The sequence below is a fragment of the Typopeltis vanoorti genome, chromosome 6 (genome assembly GCF_054136105.1).
Source record: "Typopeltis vanoorti isolate ZY-2024b chromosome 6, IOZ_Tvanoo_1.0, whole genome shotgun sequence".
Taxonomy (NCBI): domain Eukaryota; kingdom Metazoa; phylum Arthropoda; class Arachnida; order Uropygi; family Thelyphonidae; genus Typopeltis; species Typopeltis vanoorti.
This window is the reverse complement of record NC_143554.1, coordinates 138,234,447-138,249,922: the sequence shown is the minus strand read 5'-3', so window position 1 is coordinate 138,249,922 and position 15,476 is coordinate 138,234,447. Positions and strand designations below refer to the sequence as shown.

The following is a 15,476-nucleotide window of genomic DNA, read 5'->3' as shown; positions in this document are numbered from 1 at the left end:
AACCATCTTCCTGTACTTCCTTCAATTCTAACTGCTGACTTACAACTCAAATAAAGACTAAGTATTGCTTGATATAATGCCCCATTGACACCATATAAGTGTAGCGTATTGAATAGCTTCTCTCTTGGCCCCTTGTCATATGCCTTTTCCAGATCAACAACACTTAAATACAGATCTTTGTTATATTCCCATGCCTCAACTATTTGTCATAAAGTGAAGATCTGATCCTGACAGCCTCTATTTGGCCTGAATCCAGCTTGTTCTTCACCAAGCTTTTCTTCCACAATTCTTCTCAACCGTTTCTCCAGTATACTTGCATAGATCTTGCCAGGAACACTCAGTAGGGAAATACCTCTGTAATTCTCACATTCAGTTTTATTTCCCTTTTTATATATAGGTACTATTAGAGCTCTACTCCAATCATTAGGAATTCGTCCCTCTGTCCAGGCATTCTGAATTATGCAGTGCAGCCACTGTAAGACTTTTATACCACCATACTTCAGCGTTTCTGGTCCGATATCATCTACTCCTGCTGCCTTTCCACATTTCAAGCCTTTGATGGCTTTTTCTACTTCAAGTGTGGATATGTACTCCTGACTGTATGCCTGTTGAGTGTTTTTTTTTTACCACTGTGCTATCACTGCTTATTTCATTTAGCAATTTTTTGAAGTAATTACTCCATACTTCAAGGATATCTTTTTCTCCGTTTTCATTTCACCTTCATCATCTCTAACTCCTTTTACAGCACTCTTTCCTGCATTCCTAAGCTTCTTCAGCAACCTCCAGAATATTTTGCCACCTTCTTGATATTTATTTTCAATGTTTCTGCCAAACTCCTCCCATGACTTTTGTTTACCTAGTTTTACACAGTGTTTTGCTTTCTTTCTTACATTTATCTCTGTATTTTTAAGAGCACAATCCGACTTATTTGCCAGGAACTTTTTGATATGCTTCCTTCTTTTCTTCACTGCCTCTTTAACTTCCTGTGTCCACCATGGAGTTCTGATTTTTCTATCCTTGCATACAACCTCTTCTTTGGCTGAATCACTTCAAGGCACTGATTCTCCAAGGTTTGGTTCTTGTTCTCAAACGCTTTCATTTTTTCATCAATAATCTTTGTGTATTATAGTCTATAGTTCACATCTGAGAGCTGCTCAACTTTTATTCGCTTTAAAACTTTCTTACATGTTATTCTTTTCAATATGAAATTCAATTTTATCCTGCTCAAGACTAAATAGTGATCACTTCCAATTTCAAATCCTCTGTATACTCTGGTGTCCTGCACCAGAGAGAAAACATCATTATCAACAGTAACATAGTCAATGAGACTTTTCTTATTCCTTGCCTCTTCTCTCCATGTGAATTTGTGCACATTTTTTTGTTTTATCTCACTGATTTTTCTGTTAATCACTTGCACTGTTCATGTTCTACTTTGTATTCAATTAGCCTTATGCCACTGATGATCACTTGTAATTTTCAGGTTGAAATATATGGCTCTTAAAGTTTTTACTTATTTAGCACTCTTCAGGCTTATATGGCAATGCATTTTGTTATTACCAGCAACTGATCCACTATTGATCTTGTTAGACTACCTTACACCAGATAGTGTCAGATTTACTGCTACATAGAAAATTGTTACAAAGATTGCAGTCATAGTTTCCTACTATAACTGGATTCAAATCATCTGATATCAGAAATCACTAATTTCTCTGTTATCTTTTCTGTCTTCTTTCCTACACTTAATACCATTTAGTGCAAGAAGTTTCAGTAACAAATGGATAGACTTTGTTACCGATACTTCTGGTATTTGTGTACAGCAATAACAAATAACCTCCAGACATTTTTGAATACTCCTTCTGTAGTCTGTATGACCCAGTTGGGCAACTTGAAGATCTATATATATTATCTGTGATGCTAATATATATAGATCTATACTAGCATCACAGACATCCTTGTATGAACTAAATAAGCTTGAAGCATAACATGCACACAATCTTCTTTTCATCATCAACCCTGCTGCATATCTTAATCATTCTTACACACACATTCTCATCATTCCTTCCATCATGATCTAGTTTTCCTGATTCTCTGTATTAGGTCTCACACTAATAAATAATTTCTCCAGATTCTTGATGCCAAACATAATCAAATGCAGGTCTTCCTTCTTATGTAAATACATTCTTCCTCAATCACACTCCACTGATCCAAAATCTCACAGCACCGTTCCTTTTACATAATCTTCACATCAAATTTATTGGCCTTCTTAATTCAGTACTGTTATATCTTGGTAACAGACTAACAGTTTTTATTCTCACTCTTCATCATATTCTCACACTTCATCTAGCAATGCTTGCATAACCTCTCTTTCTGATTTATTGCTAATTAAATCATTTGTACTTACTAGAATTCCCATATCTTTTACTTTTCTGTATTTCATGATCAGATAATCTTAGCAAATATATTATGAAATATACCAAACAGAATAAAACATGAAAATCAGCAATAATATGCTATCATCATCATCATCATCAAATTCCTGACATGTACCATCAAGGGGTGTACAGGATATGATAGTACTACAGGAAAAATTTACATCATTACTAACTTCCTATCTACAATTTTCCTCCAAATCAGTCTGTTACTTGTCAAGACTCCAACATTATCAGATCTTATATTTCTATCGTCTAAGGGGCACTTTCTACCGTATCAATCCACCTATATCTTGGTCTTCCTCTGGGTCGTTTTCCTGCCAACCTGACAGAGAACACATCATCATCATCATCAAATTCCTGCCATGTACTCTCAAGGGGTGTACAGGATATGACAGTACTACATGAAAAAATTACATCATTACTAACTTCCTATCTACAATTTTCCTCCAAATTAGTCTGTTACTTGTCAAGACTCCAACATTATCAGATCTTATATTTCTATCGTCTAAGGCACTTTGTACCGTATCAATCCACCTATATATTGGTTTTCCTCTGGGTCGTTTTCCTGCCAACCTGGCAGAGAACACTTGTTTTGCTAATCTTTCCTCTCCCATTCTATTTAAGTGACCATACCACCTGAGATTAGCTCTGCTAACACATTCCTGGATGCTGACAATGTGAAGTTCTTTCCTAATATCCTCATTTTTAATATGATATTGCCATTGATGCCATCTGTTCACGCCTCTAATCTTTCTCAGGACTCTCATATCTGCGGTCTCTAGTCTTTGGTCAAGTGTTTTACTTCTGACCCAGCTCTCAGATCCATAAGTTAAAACTGGTTTGAACACTGTCTTGTATACAGCTAATTTAGTTTTCCGACTAATTTCTTTTTTATTCCGTATGAATTTATTCAATTGACTTCCCGCCATACCAGCTTTGCTGATTCTGTTGTCTATTTCTATATTTAATTTACCATCTTCAGTAAAAATCGTGCCTAAGTAGCTGAAATGTTTTACTTGTTCCACAGGTTCTCCATTCACAACACAGTTGACATTTTCAATGATTCTGCCTATTTTCATTGTTTTTGTCTTTTTATTGCTGACCTTCATACCATATCTATTACAACAGCTATTCAATTTAGTCAGAGAATCTTGCAGACTTGTAGCGGATTTATTTAGAAGTATAACATCATCCACATAAAGCAAAGAGCTGACATTAACATCTCCAATTTTGATATCAGGTTTAATACCACATTCCTTCATAATGTGATCCATATAGATAATGAATAACAGAGGGGATAATGTACATCCTTGTCTCACACCACATTTAACATTAAACCATCTTCCTGTACTTCCTTCAATTCTAACTGCTGACTTACAACTCAAATAAAGACTAAGTATTGCTTGATATAATGCCCCATTGACACCATATAACTGCAGCGTATTGAATAGCTTCTCTCTTGGCACCTTGTCATATGCCTTTTCCAAATCGACAAAACTTAAATACAGATCTTTGTTATATTCCCATGCTTTCTCGACTATTTGTCGTAAAGTGAAGATCTGATCCTGACAGCATCTATTTGGCCTGAATCCAGCTTGTTCTTCACCAAGCTTTTCTTCCACAATTCTTCTCAACCGTTTCTCAAGTATACTTGCATAGATCTTGGCAGGAACACTCAGTAGGGAAATACCTCTGTAATTCTCACATTCAGTTTTATTTCCCTTTTTATATATGGGTACTATGAGAGCTCTACTCCAATCATCAGGAATTCGTCACTCTGTCCAGGCTTTCTGAACTATGCAGTGCAGCCACTGTAAGACTCTTATACCACCATGCTTCAGCATTTCTGGTCGAATATCATCTACTCCTGCTGCCTTTCCACATTTCAAGCCTTTGATGGCTTTTTCTACTTCAAGTATGGATATGTATTCCTGACTGCATGCCTGGTCAGTGTTTTTTATCACTGTGCTGTCATCACTGCTTGTTTCATTTAGCAGTTTTTCAAAGTAATTACTCCATACTTCAAGGATATCTTTTTCTCCTGTTTTCATGTCACCTTTATCATCTCTAATTCCTTTTACAGCACTCTTTCCTCCATTCCTAAGCTTCTTCAACAACCTCCAGAATATTTTGCCACCTTCTTGATATTTATTTTCTATATTCTTGCCAAAGTCCTCCCATGACTTTTGTTTAGCTAGTTTTACACACTGTTTAGCTTTCTTACATTTGTCTCTGTATTCTGTAAGAGTAATAGCTGACTTATTTGCCAGGAACTTTTGATAAGCTTTCTTCTTTTCCTTCACTGCCTCTTTAACTTCCTGTGTCCACCAGGGAGTTCTGATTTTTTTATCCTTGCACACAACCTCACCACATGCCTCTCTGGCAGAATCAATCAATGTTTTCTTCAGAGTTTGCCACTGAATCTCCAAGGTTTGATTCCTGTTCTCAAACTCTTTCATTTTTTCTTCAATAATACTTTGTGTATTTTAGTCTACAGTTCACATCTGAGAGCTGCTCAACTTTTATTCGCTTTAAAACTTTCTTACATGTTATTCTTTTCAATATGAAATTCAATTTTATCCTGCTCAAGACTAAATAGTGATCACTTCCAATTTCAAATCTTCTGTACACTCTGGTGTCCTGCACCAGGGAGAAAACATTACTATCAACAATAACATAGTCAATGAGACTTTTCTTATTCCTAGCCTCTTCTCTCCATGTGAATTTGTGCACATTTTTATGTTGGAACATGGTGTTAGTAATGACAAGTCCATGTCCTGAGCAGAAATCCAACAGATATTTGCCATTATTATTAGCTTTGCTCTTTTCTCCAAATTTTCCCAAAATATTTTTGTATGTCTCACAATCATTTCCTACTCTGCTATTTAGATCCCCAACAAGGACCAACTTTTCCTTTTTACATTGTGTCAGTTGCTTTTTCTAAAGCCTCAAAAAATTCCTCCACTTCTACCTTAGTAGAACCTTCTGTGGGACCATAGGCACAAATAAGTCTCATTGTCCAGTTCCCCATTCTCATATTTGCCCACATTACTCTACTTGAGACTGACTGTCATTCAAGAAGATTAGCCTCGTATTTTGTGTTGAATACTATGGCTACTCCTTCTTTTCCTTGATTGTCATTGCCTGAATATAACATTTTGTATTTATTGGTCAGAAAGATCTCACCAGTTTTGGTCTTTTTTGTTTCAGTCACCCCTATTATGTCGATCTGGTACTTATCTAATTCCTCACCTAGCTCCATTTCTTTGCCATTCAGGCTTCTTACATTGATATAACCGATCTTTAACTCTGGTGATGTTGAGTTGGGGTTTGTTTTCAGATTTGTTCCAGTAGCTGACTTTTCGCTGTTCGCCCTGGTTCCCTGGCAAAAACAACGGGGGCGTTGTTTAACCGGGCGATGCACCAGCCTGCATGAAATTCTGTCATGTTGTACCATCATTTTTTATTTTGGTTTAAGCCAATAGGAATACAATTTGGTTGGCTAAATCCCAAATTGCCAGCCCATTTTTTGTTCGTTCAGTATCAAAGTAGATACCCAACAGGGTGCACCACGAGAAGGTGAGGATTGGACATTAAGTCAGAAGCCCTGGTCGGTTCTCTGCATTCCTTTAAAGGCTATGTGGAGGTCTCCTCTCAGTTATACAGCTTTGACCCTTAAGAGAACACTTGTTTTACAAATCTTTAATATACTATAAAGCATTAATTGTTCAAACACACAAAGTGTAATGAAACATGAAAAAATCATCTGTTTTACAGTGCTAAACAAACCTCCCCTTTCACAATATAACTACATATCTCAAACCTATACATGTGTGCACTTGCTTTTCAATCCTGTTCACAAATGGTTTGTAAGCTTACAGCACATCAGTATCATGAGTAGTTAAAAGATCAGATAATCTCAAGACACAAAACATGGAACTTTTTTTCAAACCACTTCAAGTCCAGTAAGCAGGGCAGTGGTGTAATGTCAGATGATGAAAATCATATGCCACCTAAAATATATAATTGCTCATAATTTTTAATGTAAGTCCTGAACATAGAAGGTATGAAACTGATAGCACAATATTTAGTGCCATGGTCAAAAGTGGGTTGGATAATCAGATATTTTCTCAAGTTACTTCAATGCTTTGGGTAAACACAATGATGGTTTTAAACTGGGCATTGTGTATTATCTAACATCTGAAGAGTTTTACAAATATCAGTGTCATAATGGTATTCAGAAATGTGCAACCTATTTTTGTTATCATAGTTCCATTTGTGAAACGTTGTAATTTTATGGTATGTTTGTTCCATGGTGCTTTTTTTTTTTTAATCCATTTCTGTTCTCCAATAAGCAGTTTTGATAGTCCATAAAAAGGGAAATAACACTGAATGTGAGAATTACTGAAAAATTTCCCTGCTGAGTGTTTTAGGTACGATTGATTCAACACATTGAGAAGAGGCTTAAAAAAACTGATGGAAGGGAAACTTGGACAAAAATAGGCTAGGTTAAGGCCAAACAGTGGCTATCAGGATTAGATTTTCACTTTAAAACAAATAGTTGAGAAATCATGGAAATATAGTAAGAATCTATATTTAAGTTTTCTTGATCTAGAGAAGGCATATGACAAGGTGAAAGAAATGCTGATAAAAATGCTATAGCGTAAGCAGTGCATCACACAATACATAGTGTGTATTTGAGTTTTCCTTCCTAATATCTTATCATATTAGGAAGGAAAGTGGCATTAAACCTAATATTAAATCTTGGAGATTTTAATCTCAGCTCTTTTCCTTGTGCAGATGATTTTACAATTCTTCAGGATTCCTTAAAAGTGACTGCCATAACAAATTTGATATGGAAATCATCAATCAAATGGAAAAAGATGACAATGGCCAGGAGCATCAAAAACAACCTGATTCCTAAATGGGAAATCTATATAGAACAAGTAAAACATTTCAGCTGTTTAGGCTTTTAGTGAAAATAACAAATTGAAAATGGAAATAGACAACAGTGTTAACAAACCTCGTATAATGGGGATCAACTGAATAAAAATTAAATTTAGAGTTTTAGAGAAAATAGTCGAAATACTAAAGCAGTTATATACAAAACATTGTGTTTTGTATGAATCTGAGAGTTCTGAGAGAAATTAGGAGCATGAACAGATGGTATCACTGACAAAGAATGGGTGATGCAGTAAAAATTCCCTCAAAAGGCTAAAATTATTAGATATGAAAGTATTTGAGTTCTGACAGAAAATAGACTAATTTGAAGGAAAACTGTTGGTAGGAAGTTTGTAAGGTAAAATTTTCATATACAGTTGACTCTCAAAGAATGTGGGTTCAAACTGTGCAGATTTTTTTCAATAAATGTATGGAAAATTTTTTTGGGAGATTTGTGACAATTTGAAAAACCTCGCAGATGAACTGTTTAGCCTAGAAATATTGAAAAAAATTTAAGTAAGAGTTAGGTATGTTATGAGTGCATAAAATATATGTGGATATTAGTCTATTTTATCATTTACTACCATAAAATATACACAAATCTATTATAAAAAGTTAAAAATTATCAAAACTTGCGCACACAAATGCTTACAGACCGTTTGCAGTCAAGAGAAATGTAAACAAATGTAAAGATGTGGCATTAAATTATAACTACATAAAATTAGCTGTTATTAATTAAGTAGAATAAAATAAAAAATTTATAAAGATTCATTAATTAGTGTATACACTTGACTACCGCGAAGCAATTGTATCAATTCCACTAGGCTACCATAAAGCAATCATGTTGTTGCTGCTACTTCGTTATTGGTGCATGAATCGTTATACCTGTAAATGAATAGGAATTTCTTTTTCACATTTTCTTTTCATTTTCGATGTCTAGTGTTAGTAATATGTATAACATATACAGTGTTTTGTATCATATAAAAACAGTATTGATATAGGTACTGACAGGCGATTCATCTTGTAAACAGACAACATAAACTTATGGTATTGATAAATACAGTATATTTCTGTAAATTCATTTTTGCTTCCTTATGATTTTCTTAATAACATTTTCTTTTCTCTAGCTTACTTTATTATAAGCATACACTATATATTACATATAACATATAACATGTGTTAATTGACTGTTTATATTATCAGTAAGACTTCCAGTCAATAATAGGCTCCTAGCAATTAAGTTTTTGGAGAGTCAAAAAGTTATATGTGGATTTTCAAGCTTTGTGTGTGTGTTGGGGGGGGGGGGGGTTCAGCACCCCTAACCTCTGCATTGTTCAAGGGTCAACTGTACTATTATCATTGTATTCAGTATGTCCCTTGAGGTTACAAATCAGGAATTTGAAGATGATGATGAAATAATGATATCTACTACTCATTGTATATCCTGATTTAAAGAAGATGTAGAATGTCAGCACATTTTTACCTCTTTTACCAGTGTACCTCTGGCTGACAATCTCCAACTGTTATCAGAGGAATTCCTCCAGACATAGTTGAACTCTTTGACCTGGTCAGGCTATCTCATCAGCAGAAACCAATTCTACAAACAGATAGATTGAAGGAACTGTTATAGGAAGACCCTTGTCACCTGTACTGGCTAATTTCTATGTAGAGATTCTTGAGGAATCCCTATTCTCTTCATTATAACTCCAGCTTTCTTTTTGGGTATGACATGTGGATGATGTGTTTGTCATTTGACTAGACTCAGAAGTATCATTGTTTACCTTTTTAACCAGAATCAACAGTTTTCACCCACACATCAACTTCACTATGGAGAAAGAAAATGAGGAAATTTGCTTTCCTGGTGTTCTCATTTCCTGTACCCCTTCTGGAATACTTCTTACATCTGTTCATTGTAAAGATACCTTTGCAGTCCACTTCATACAATAAGATTCAGCACATCATCGATCTCAAAAAGTAGGCATCTTCAAACCTTTGCTCAACAGAGCACATGTTATCTGTTCCAATTCTCAAGCTCTCCAACAAGAATTGAGCATCATCCAGTGCATCATATTACAAAATGGCTTCAGTTCAAGGAAGTTTAAATAAATCCTGGACACTTACAAGTCGATCCCCAGGAACCCTGCACCTAGATGGCAAATTGCCTACATCACAGACATCTCTGAGACAATTGCTAAGATTCTGAAAAGATACTATTTAAATCCTAAATTTTTCCTTATGAAGAAAATCTCTTGGTTACCATCCATGAAAGATAAGCAGTTCACTCCATCCCTCCCTCTTTTTTTTTTTTTTTTTTACTAGGTCCAGTATGAGCGTCTCCACTTGTACTTGACAAACAGGATGTCCTGTTAAAAAATGACTACAAGAACACCAGTCTTATATCAGCAACAATAAATCTAAAAAATCTGGCCTTACTCAGCATGGAATAGACACTGACCACAATATCCTGCAGTGTTGCACAATAGTGCATCATCCCCCTTTATATATTTATTTTATTTATTTATTATTTTTTAATGCTGATATGTTGTGTTATTTAATCCATTATCTAAATTAAATTTTTATTTCAATCAATAATTTTAATTTTAGCTTGAATTGTAATTTTGTGTTATTTTGTAACCACCTACAAGGTGGTTACAAAATAAATTCTGCACTTGGCTCAGCTCTGTAAATAGGATTCACATTCTTTGTTGTAGCTTCACTTTGTGATTCTGATGATGACTGGTTAGTTTCAGGTTGAAATATTTGCAATAATAAAAATTATTTGTTCTTGTGAATACATGTGTCTTGAACTTTATTATGTTACAAGTGCCATTAAAAACTTGCTTTAAAAAAAAAATAGTTTGTTATAGTGGATAGTTGATATAATGAATTTCTTTTAGCATAAATAATATAGCATTGTGCTTACAGGGCTTTGATCAGGATTTTTTAGTGGTTTTAGTGAGTGAGTTTCTTATAGTGGTGTTTGCTATAGTGAATTAATTGTGTTAACTCACATCGTCATATTTTGACAAGAATTAGTTGAATTTATTGGGTGTCTGCTGATGTTTTAGCAGATTCAAACCTGCATGTTTAGGGTAGTACAAGTCAGCCAATAGCAAATCAAACATTTTGAAAATGATATGGGAATGTTTTGTAGTGTATATTGTTACTGGTTTTTTACCATATCATATGGCTGGCTGTCTTTGCATTTTATATTGTTAATGCCAGTAACTGAAAGAAGCTTCTAGATATTAATGTTGTGAAATCTGTTGGTTATTTTTTTAGTTAATTTCTCTTCTGTGCTACAACAATAAATCTCATTATTTGTATCATGCACTCCAACTCCCTTTTCACATTTCCAATGGCTTTTTTTTTTCTGCTTTCACTACTGAAATACACTCAAATGCACATTTCTTGGATATTTCCATGACTGTTTTATTGCTGGTTGTTTATTTAATCATTTTTCATAGGTATTTACTTTGAAAAATTTTTCAGATTGCTTTAATTGTTTAATTCTGTGCTTTTCTTTAATTCATTTTTAATGTGTTTTTTTTTCAGTGACCTCCAGAACATTTTTCTTTTTTTTTATAATATTTATTATATGTTTTTTTCTTGGCTGCTATTATGCATAACTTAGCTCTCCTGCACTTCCCTACCCCCCCCCCCCCCTCGATATTTTCTAAAGGTGCATGCTGGTTTACCAGGAGCTTTACATGATTTCTCATTATTGTAAATTGCTTCTCTAACTTCTTATGTCCAACTTGAATTTCTTATTTTTCTGATTTTCCTGTTCTCATAGACATTCTCACAACTTGCTTCTATGACCAAGTCAGTCAGTGTTTTCTTTAAAAAATGTAATGTTCATTCATCAAGATGTCGTTGCTGTTTTTAGACACTTGCTTTTTTGCCAATTTTATTTGAATATTTGAGTTTACAGTTCACATATGCAAGCTGTAGTGTGTTTCTTTATGATACTTATTTTATACCATTCAGAAAGTAAATATTGAACACTTGCTATTTCATTTTCCTCAATCCAAAAATGTGCATAAATTCATGTGGAGAGAATACACAAAAATTTATGCACATTTTTGGACTTACATTGGTAATGACTAATTAATAGATGATTAATTAGTCATTACCAATTTGACATGTACATGGGACATGTACAGTCGACATTATAAAGTAACTTTATGCTTACACATGCAGCAAAAATTATATAAAATTTTATTTAAAAACTCCAATATATTTCATCTAATGTTATGTGGACTTGGTCTGGAAGATGGAATATTAACTACATTCAAAAGATGAATTACAATAATTCAGCTGTGACCAAGACATGAGCTAATATGCACATGAATTATGACTTGTTATTGCAGTTCATCTTTTGACGGTCTGTCTCTCTGACAAAGTCCCTGTAACATTGGATGAAATATATTGGTGTTTTTATATAAAATTCTATATAATTTTTGTTACTTGTGTAAGCTGTAAAATTACTTTATATTGATAATGACTGTCTCATTTCTAAATTATTGTTGCTGTTCATATTTTTCCAAAACATTGCTAGAATTCTGGATTTCATTTTTTACTCTGTCTAGGTCTCTAACAAGAATTGTTTTTTTTTATTGTTTATATCAGGTACCATTAAAGAATCTTATGTTTTAGTGTTCGCAACTTTCATCAGAGCATAGCTACAAATAAGTTGCATTATATGATTTCCACATCATTTTACCCAAAACTTTATTCTTTCTAAACAATTTATTGCATTTGGTACTAAATTAAATACCTATTATTTACCTCCTTTCCTTGTTCCTTATTTGTCTAAGTCAGGGGTCGCCAAACTTCTTTGACCGTCGACCCCTTCAAGAGTTTCTTGACTTTTTATCGACCCCCCCTCTATTTTACTATTACGTAATTATAATAGGACAAGCAAAAAAGACGCTTATGTGAGTTTTTAGATTGTTTATTTCATAGTTAGCGTTTATTGTATGCATAATATAGTATATATTATTATATTGGCTTAAAGTCAAAGGGATACGTTTTTGTTTTTGACATTCTTCTTAACATTACATATTTGATAGGAGGGATAAATAATATATAAAATATATTTATATAAAACCACTGACATCCCTTTATTGGTAAATACATCATTTTGGCCTACTTGATTGGCTTCCGTAACTATTTTCATGGCCTTGCTCCATCTTACATGTCCTATTCATGTCATTATTCCCACGATTCACTCTTAATTGCGTTGTCATTTAGGATGGAGGTAATCCAAGTTAAATGAATTAAATATGACCCATACAATGATGTCTTATATTTTTCTATCGACCCCTAACAATGTTATATTGACCCCTGGGGTGTCGATATCGACCACTTTGGCGACCACTGGTCTAAGCAGATAATGTTATAGCAAGTATTTGAAAGAATCTCACCTATTTTAGTGATTTTTTCTCTTTTTATGATAACTTATGGCAGTATTTTTTTAATTCCTCTGTTAGTTGTGAGTCTTTATCATTCATGCTTGTCTTTGATGGTTCCAGTCTTAGATTTGGTTGAGATTTTCTCCTAAAAAAAACAGTGTATACATGTGTGTGTGTGTCTGTTGAGGAATGATTAATTGAACATCCTCCCAGCCAATATATGGTTTCATTGATTAAATCCTAAATTGCCATATCATCATTATTATTTGTTCAGTATATGGATAGATACTTAATTATCAATATAAGTCTTTGTATATGTAACAGGAACGCAAGATGGAAGCAGAGCTCAAGCGACAAGAGACCAGAAATAAAGCTTTTATTCCACCAGAAGAACCTGCTTATACAAAGAAAAGCCCAGTACAAACCAAAGGTATTATATGTTTTCTGTTTTAGCAGATATAAAGTGATTAGCTGAGTAGCTATTTATACTTAATGATAACTTTCTCCAGACATGTCACTTTTTCCAGACATTTCATGTACAGTATTCTAAACCATTTCTTTGTGATATACCTTTTCATTCATTATACTGAAATTCTTGAACCTGCTTTGCAAATTGTGTTGTTAACTCTCTCTCTCTCTCTCTCTCTCACTCTACTTGCAATTTGACACACTGCAAGTAGAGAGAGAGAGAGAGAGAGAGAGAGGGTTAAGTGCATAGTTAAGAATGTGTCATAGTGATGCATTAGTAGGTGGCAAAGGTATCTCGGCCAAAGCAGCTCTTTTCACAAAAAAATAATTATTAGATCCTTTATTTATAATGGATATAATCAGCTTTAAATAATCCTCAGTGATTCACTTTTTTTAAGTAAGATTAAGCAAATCTCTGTTATTTAATTATAGTTTGTATCAAATGATTTTTTCCATTCAGAAATTTCTGTGGTATTTCTATTGCATTGTTTACACTGCCCAATACACTTAGGTGTAAACTCCCAAAGCAGTATACACATCCAGTTGGAAACTGCTAAAACTAAGAATAAATGAACAGTATCTGCTAATGCCTTTTATAGATAATTAATATTCTTTCCAATAAATACTGACTAAGCTTAGTTCCCTGGAACTTTACCAACCTTTTTTTGGATAGCCTTTTCTATTAAGTATTCACACATTGCAAGCTTAGCTATTGTATACTGTTCATAAACAATAAAATAAAATCAAAGGAGAATAAACCCCCTTGATTTTATTTTACAAACATAAACAAAGCTATTGATGTGATGTATTTGTGCCAAGAGAGGTTGGAGATAAACATCAGTCCAAAGAGAGATAGTTCATCCTGTTTGGTGATGTATGTATTACTGAGGATTGAGGGAAGGTGAGTATAGATCCCTTTTGCAAGAGGAAAGGTAGGATTGCATTTTGGCAGCATTGAAGGTGAACTAGGTTATCCTTACAAAATTAATAACGGAAAACTCACGTACAAAGATTATTTAATAGTGCAATTTTTGCCTGTGTGTCACAGGCATCTTCAGTACATATTAAGCTCAAATTAAACAATAACTGACAATTCCAAAAAGCGCCACCTAAGTAGCTGGTGTAAGATAACTAAAAAGGTTAATAAATTTCCTAAACAAAACAAAACAAAAAATAAATAAATAAATCTGTACAATAAAAAATTAGGAAAGATTAGCTGATTTGTAAAGTACTATCTCCCATAAAGGGGATAGGCGTAAGCCTTCGGATCTGTTTAAGTTAGGAGAATGAAATAAAGTTTTACGTTTCTTTATAAAGGCGTTCCACGAGGAACCGACTTTTGTTAAGGACTCTTGTCTTTCTCCAATGAACTCTGTCTAGTGAAGATGGCATGTTCTGAAAGTCCAGACTTTTAGAACATGCCATCATTTTTTATTTATTTTTATTTTTTATTTTTTTGTTAGGAAATTTATTGACCTTTTTATTTATCTTACACCAGCTACTAAGGGGGCGCTTTTTGGAATTGTCAGTTATTGTTTAATTTGAGCTTAATATGTACTGAAGATGCCCGTGACACACAGGTGAAAATTATACTATTAAATAATGTTTGTACGTGAGCTTTCCGTTATTAATTTTGTATCGATATGTCTACTCACTGTATACCTCTTTTAAAACTTAGGTTATCTTTACCTCACTAAAGGATGGTATAAATACAAAATTAATAATGGAAAAACTTATGTAAGAAGATTATTTAATAGTATAATTTTTGCATGTGCATCACAGGCATCTTCAGTACATTTTAAGCTCAAATTAAACAATAACTGACAATTCCAAAAAGCACCACCTAAGTTAGCTAGTGTAAGATAACTAAAAAGGTCAATACATTTCGTTTAAAAAAAAAATAAAATAATAAAAAAATCATCATCATCAAATTCCTGCTGTGTACCCTCAAGGAGTGTACAGGATATGGATAGTACTACATGAAAAATTTACATCATTACTAACTTCCTATCTACAATTTCCTCCAAATCAGTCTGTTACTTGTCAAGACTCCAACGTTATCAGATCTTATATTTCTATCGTCTAAGGAACTTTCTACCATATCAATCCACCTATAACTTGGTCTTCCTTTGGGTCGTTTTCCTGCCAACCTGGCAGAGAACGCTTGTTTTGTTAATCTTTCCTCGCCCATTCTGTTTAAGTGACCATAACACCTGAG

General features: G+C 33.8%; 1 protein-coding gene across 1 annotated transcript in view; it reads left to right on the top strand.

The window, feature by feature from the left end:
• Positions 1-15,476, top strand: part of dbe (KRR1 small subunit processome component homolog dbe) — a 114,199-nt gene that overhangs the window by 89,226 nt on the left and 9,497 nt on the right. The window contains exon 9 of the mRNA XM_090394606.1: positions 13,115-13,220. Within this exon, the coding sequence (XP_090250732.1) occupies positions 13,115-13,220 (106 nt within the window). The remainder of the gene's footprint in view (positions 1-13,114; positions 13,221-15,476) is intronic.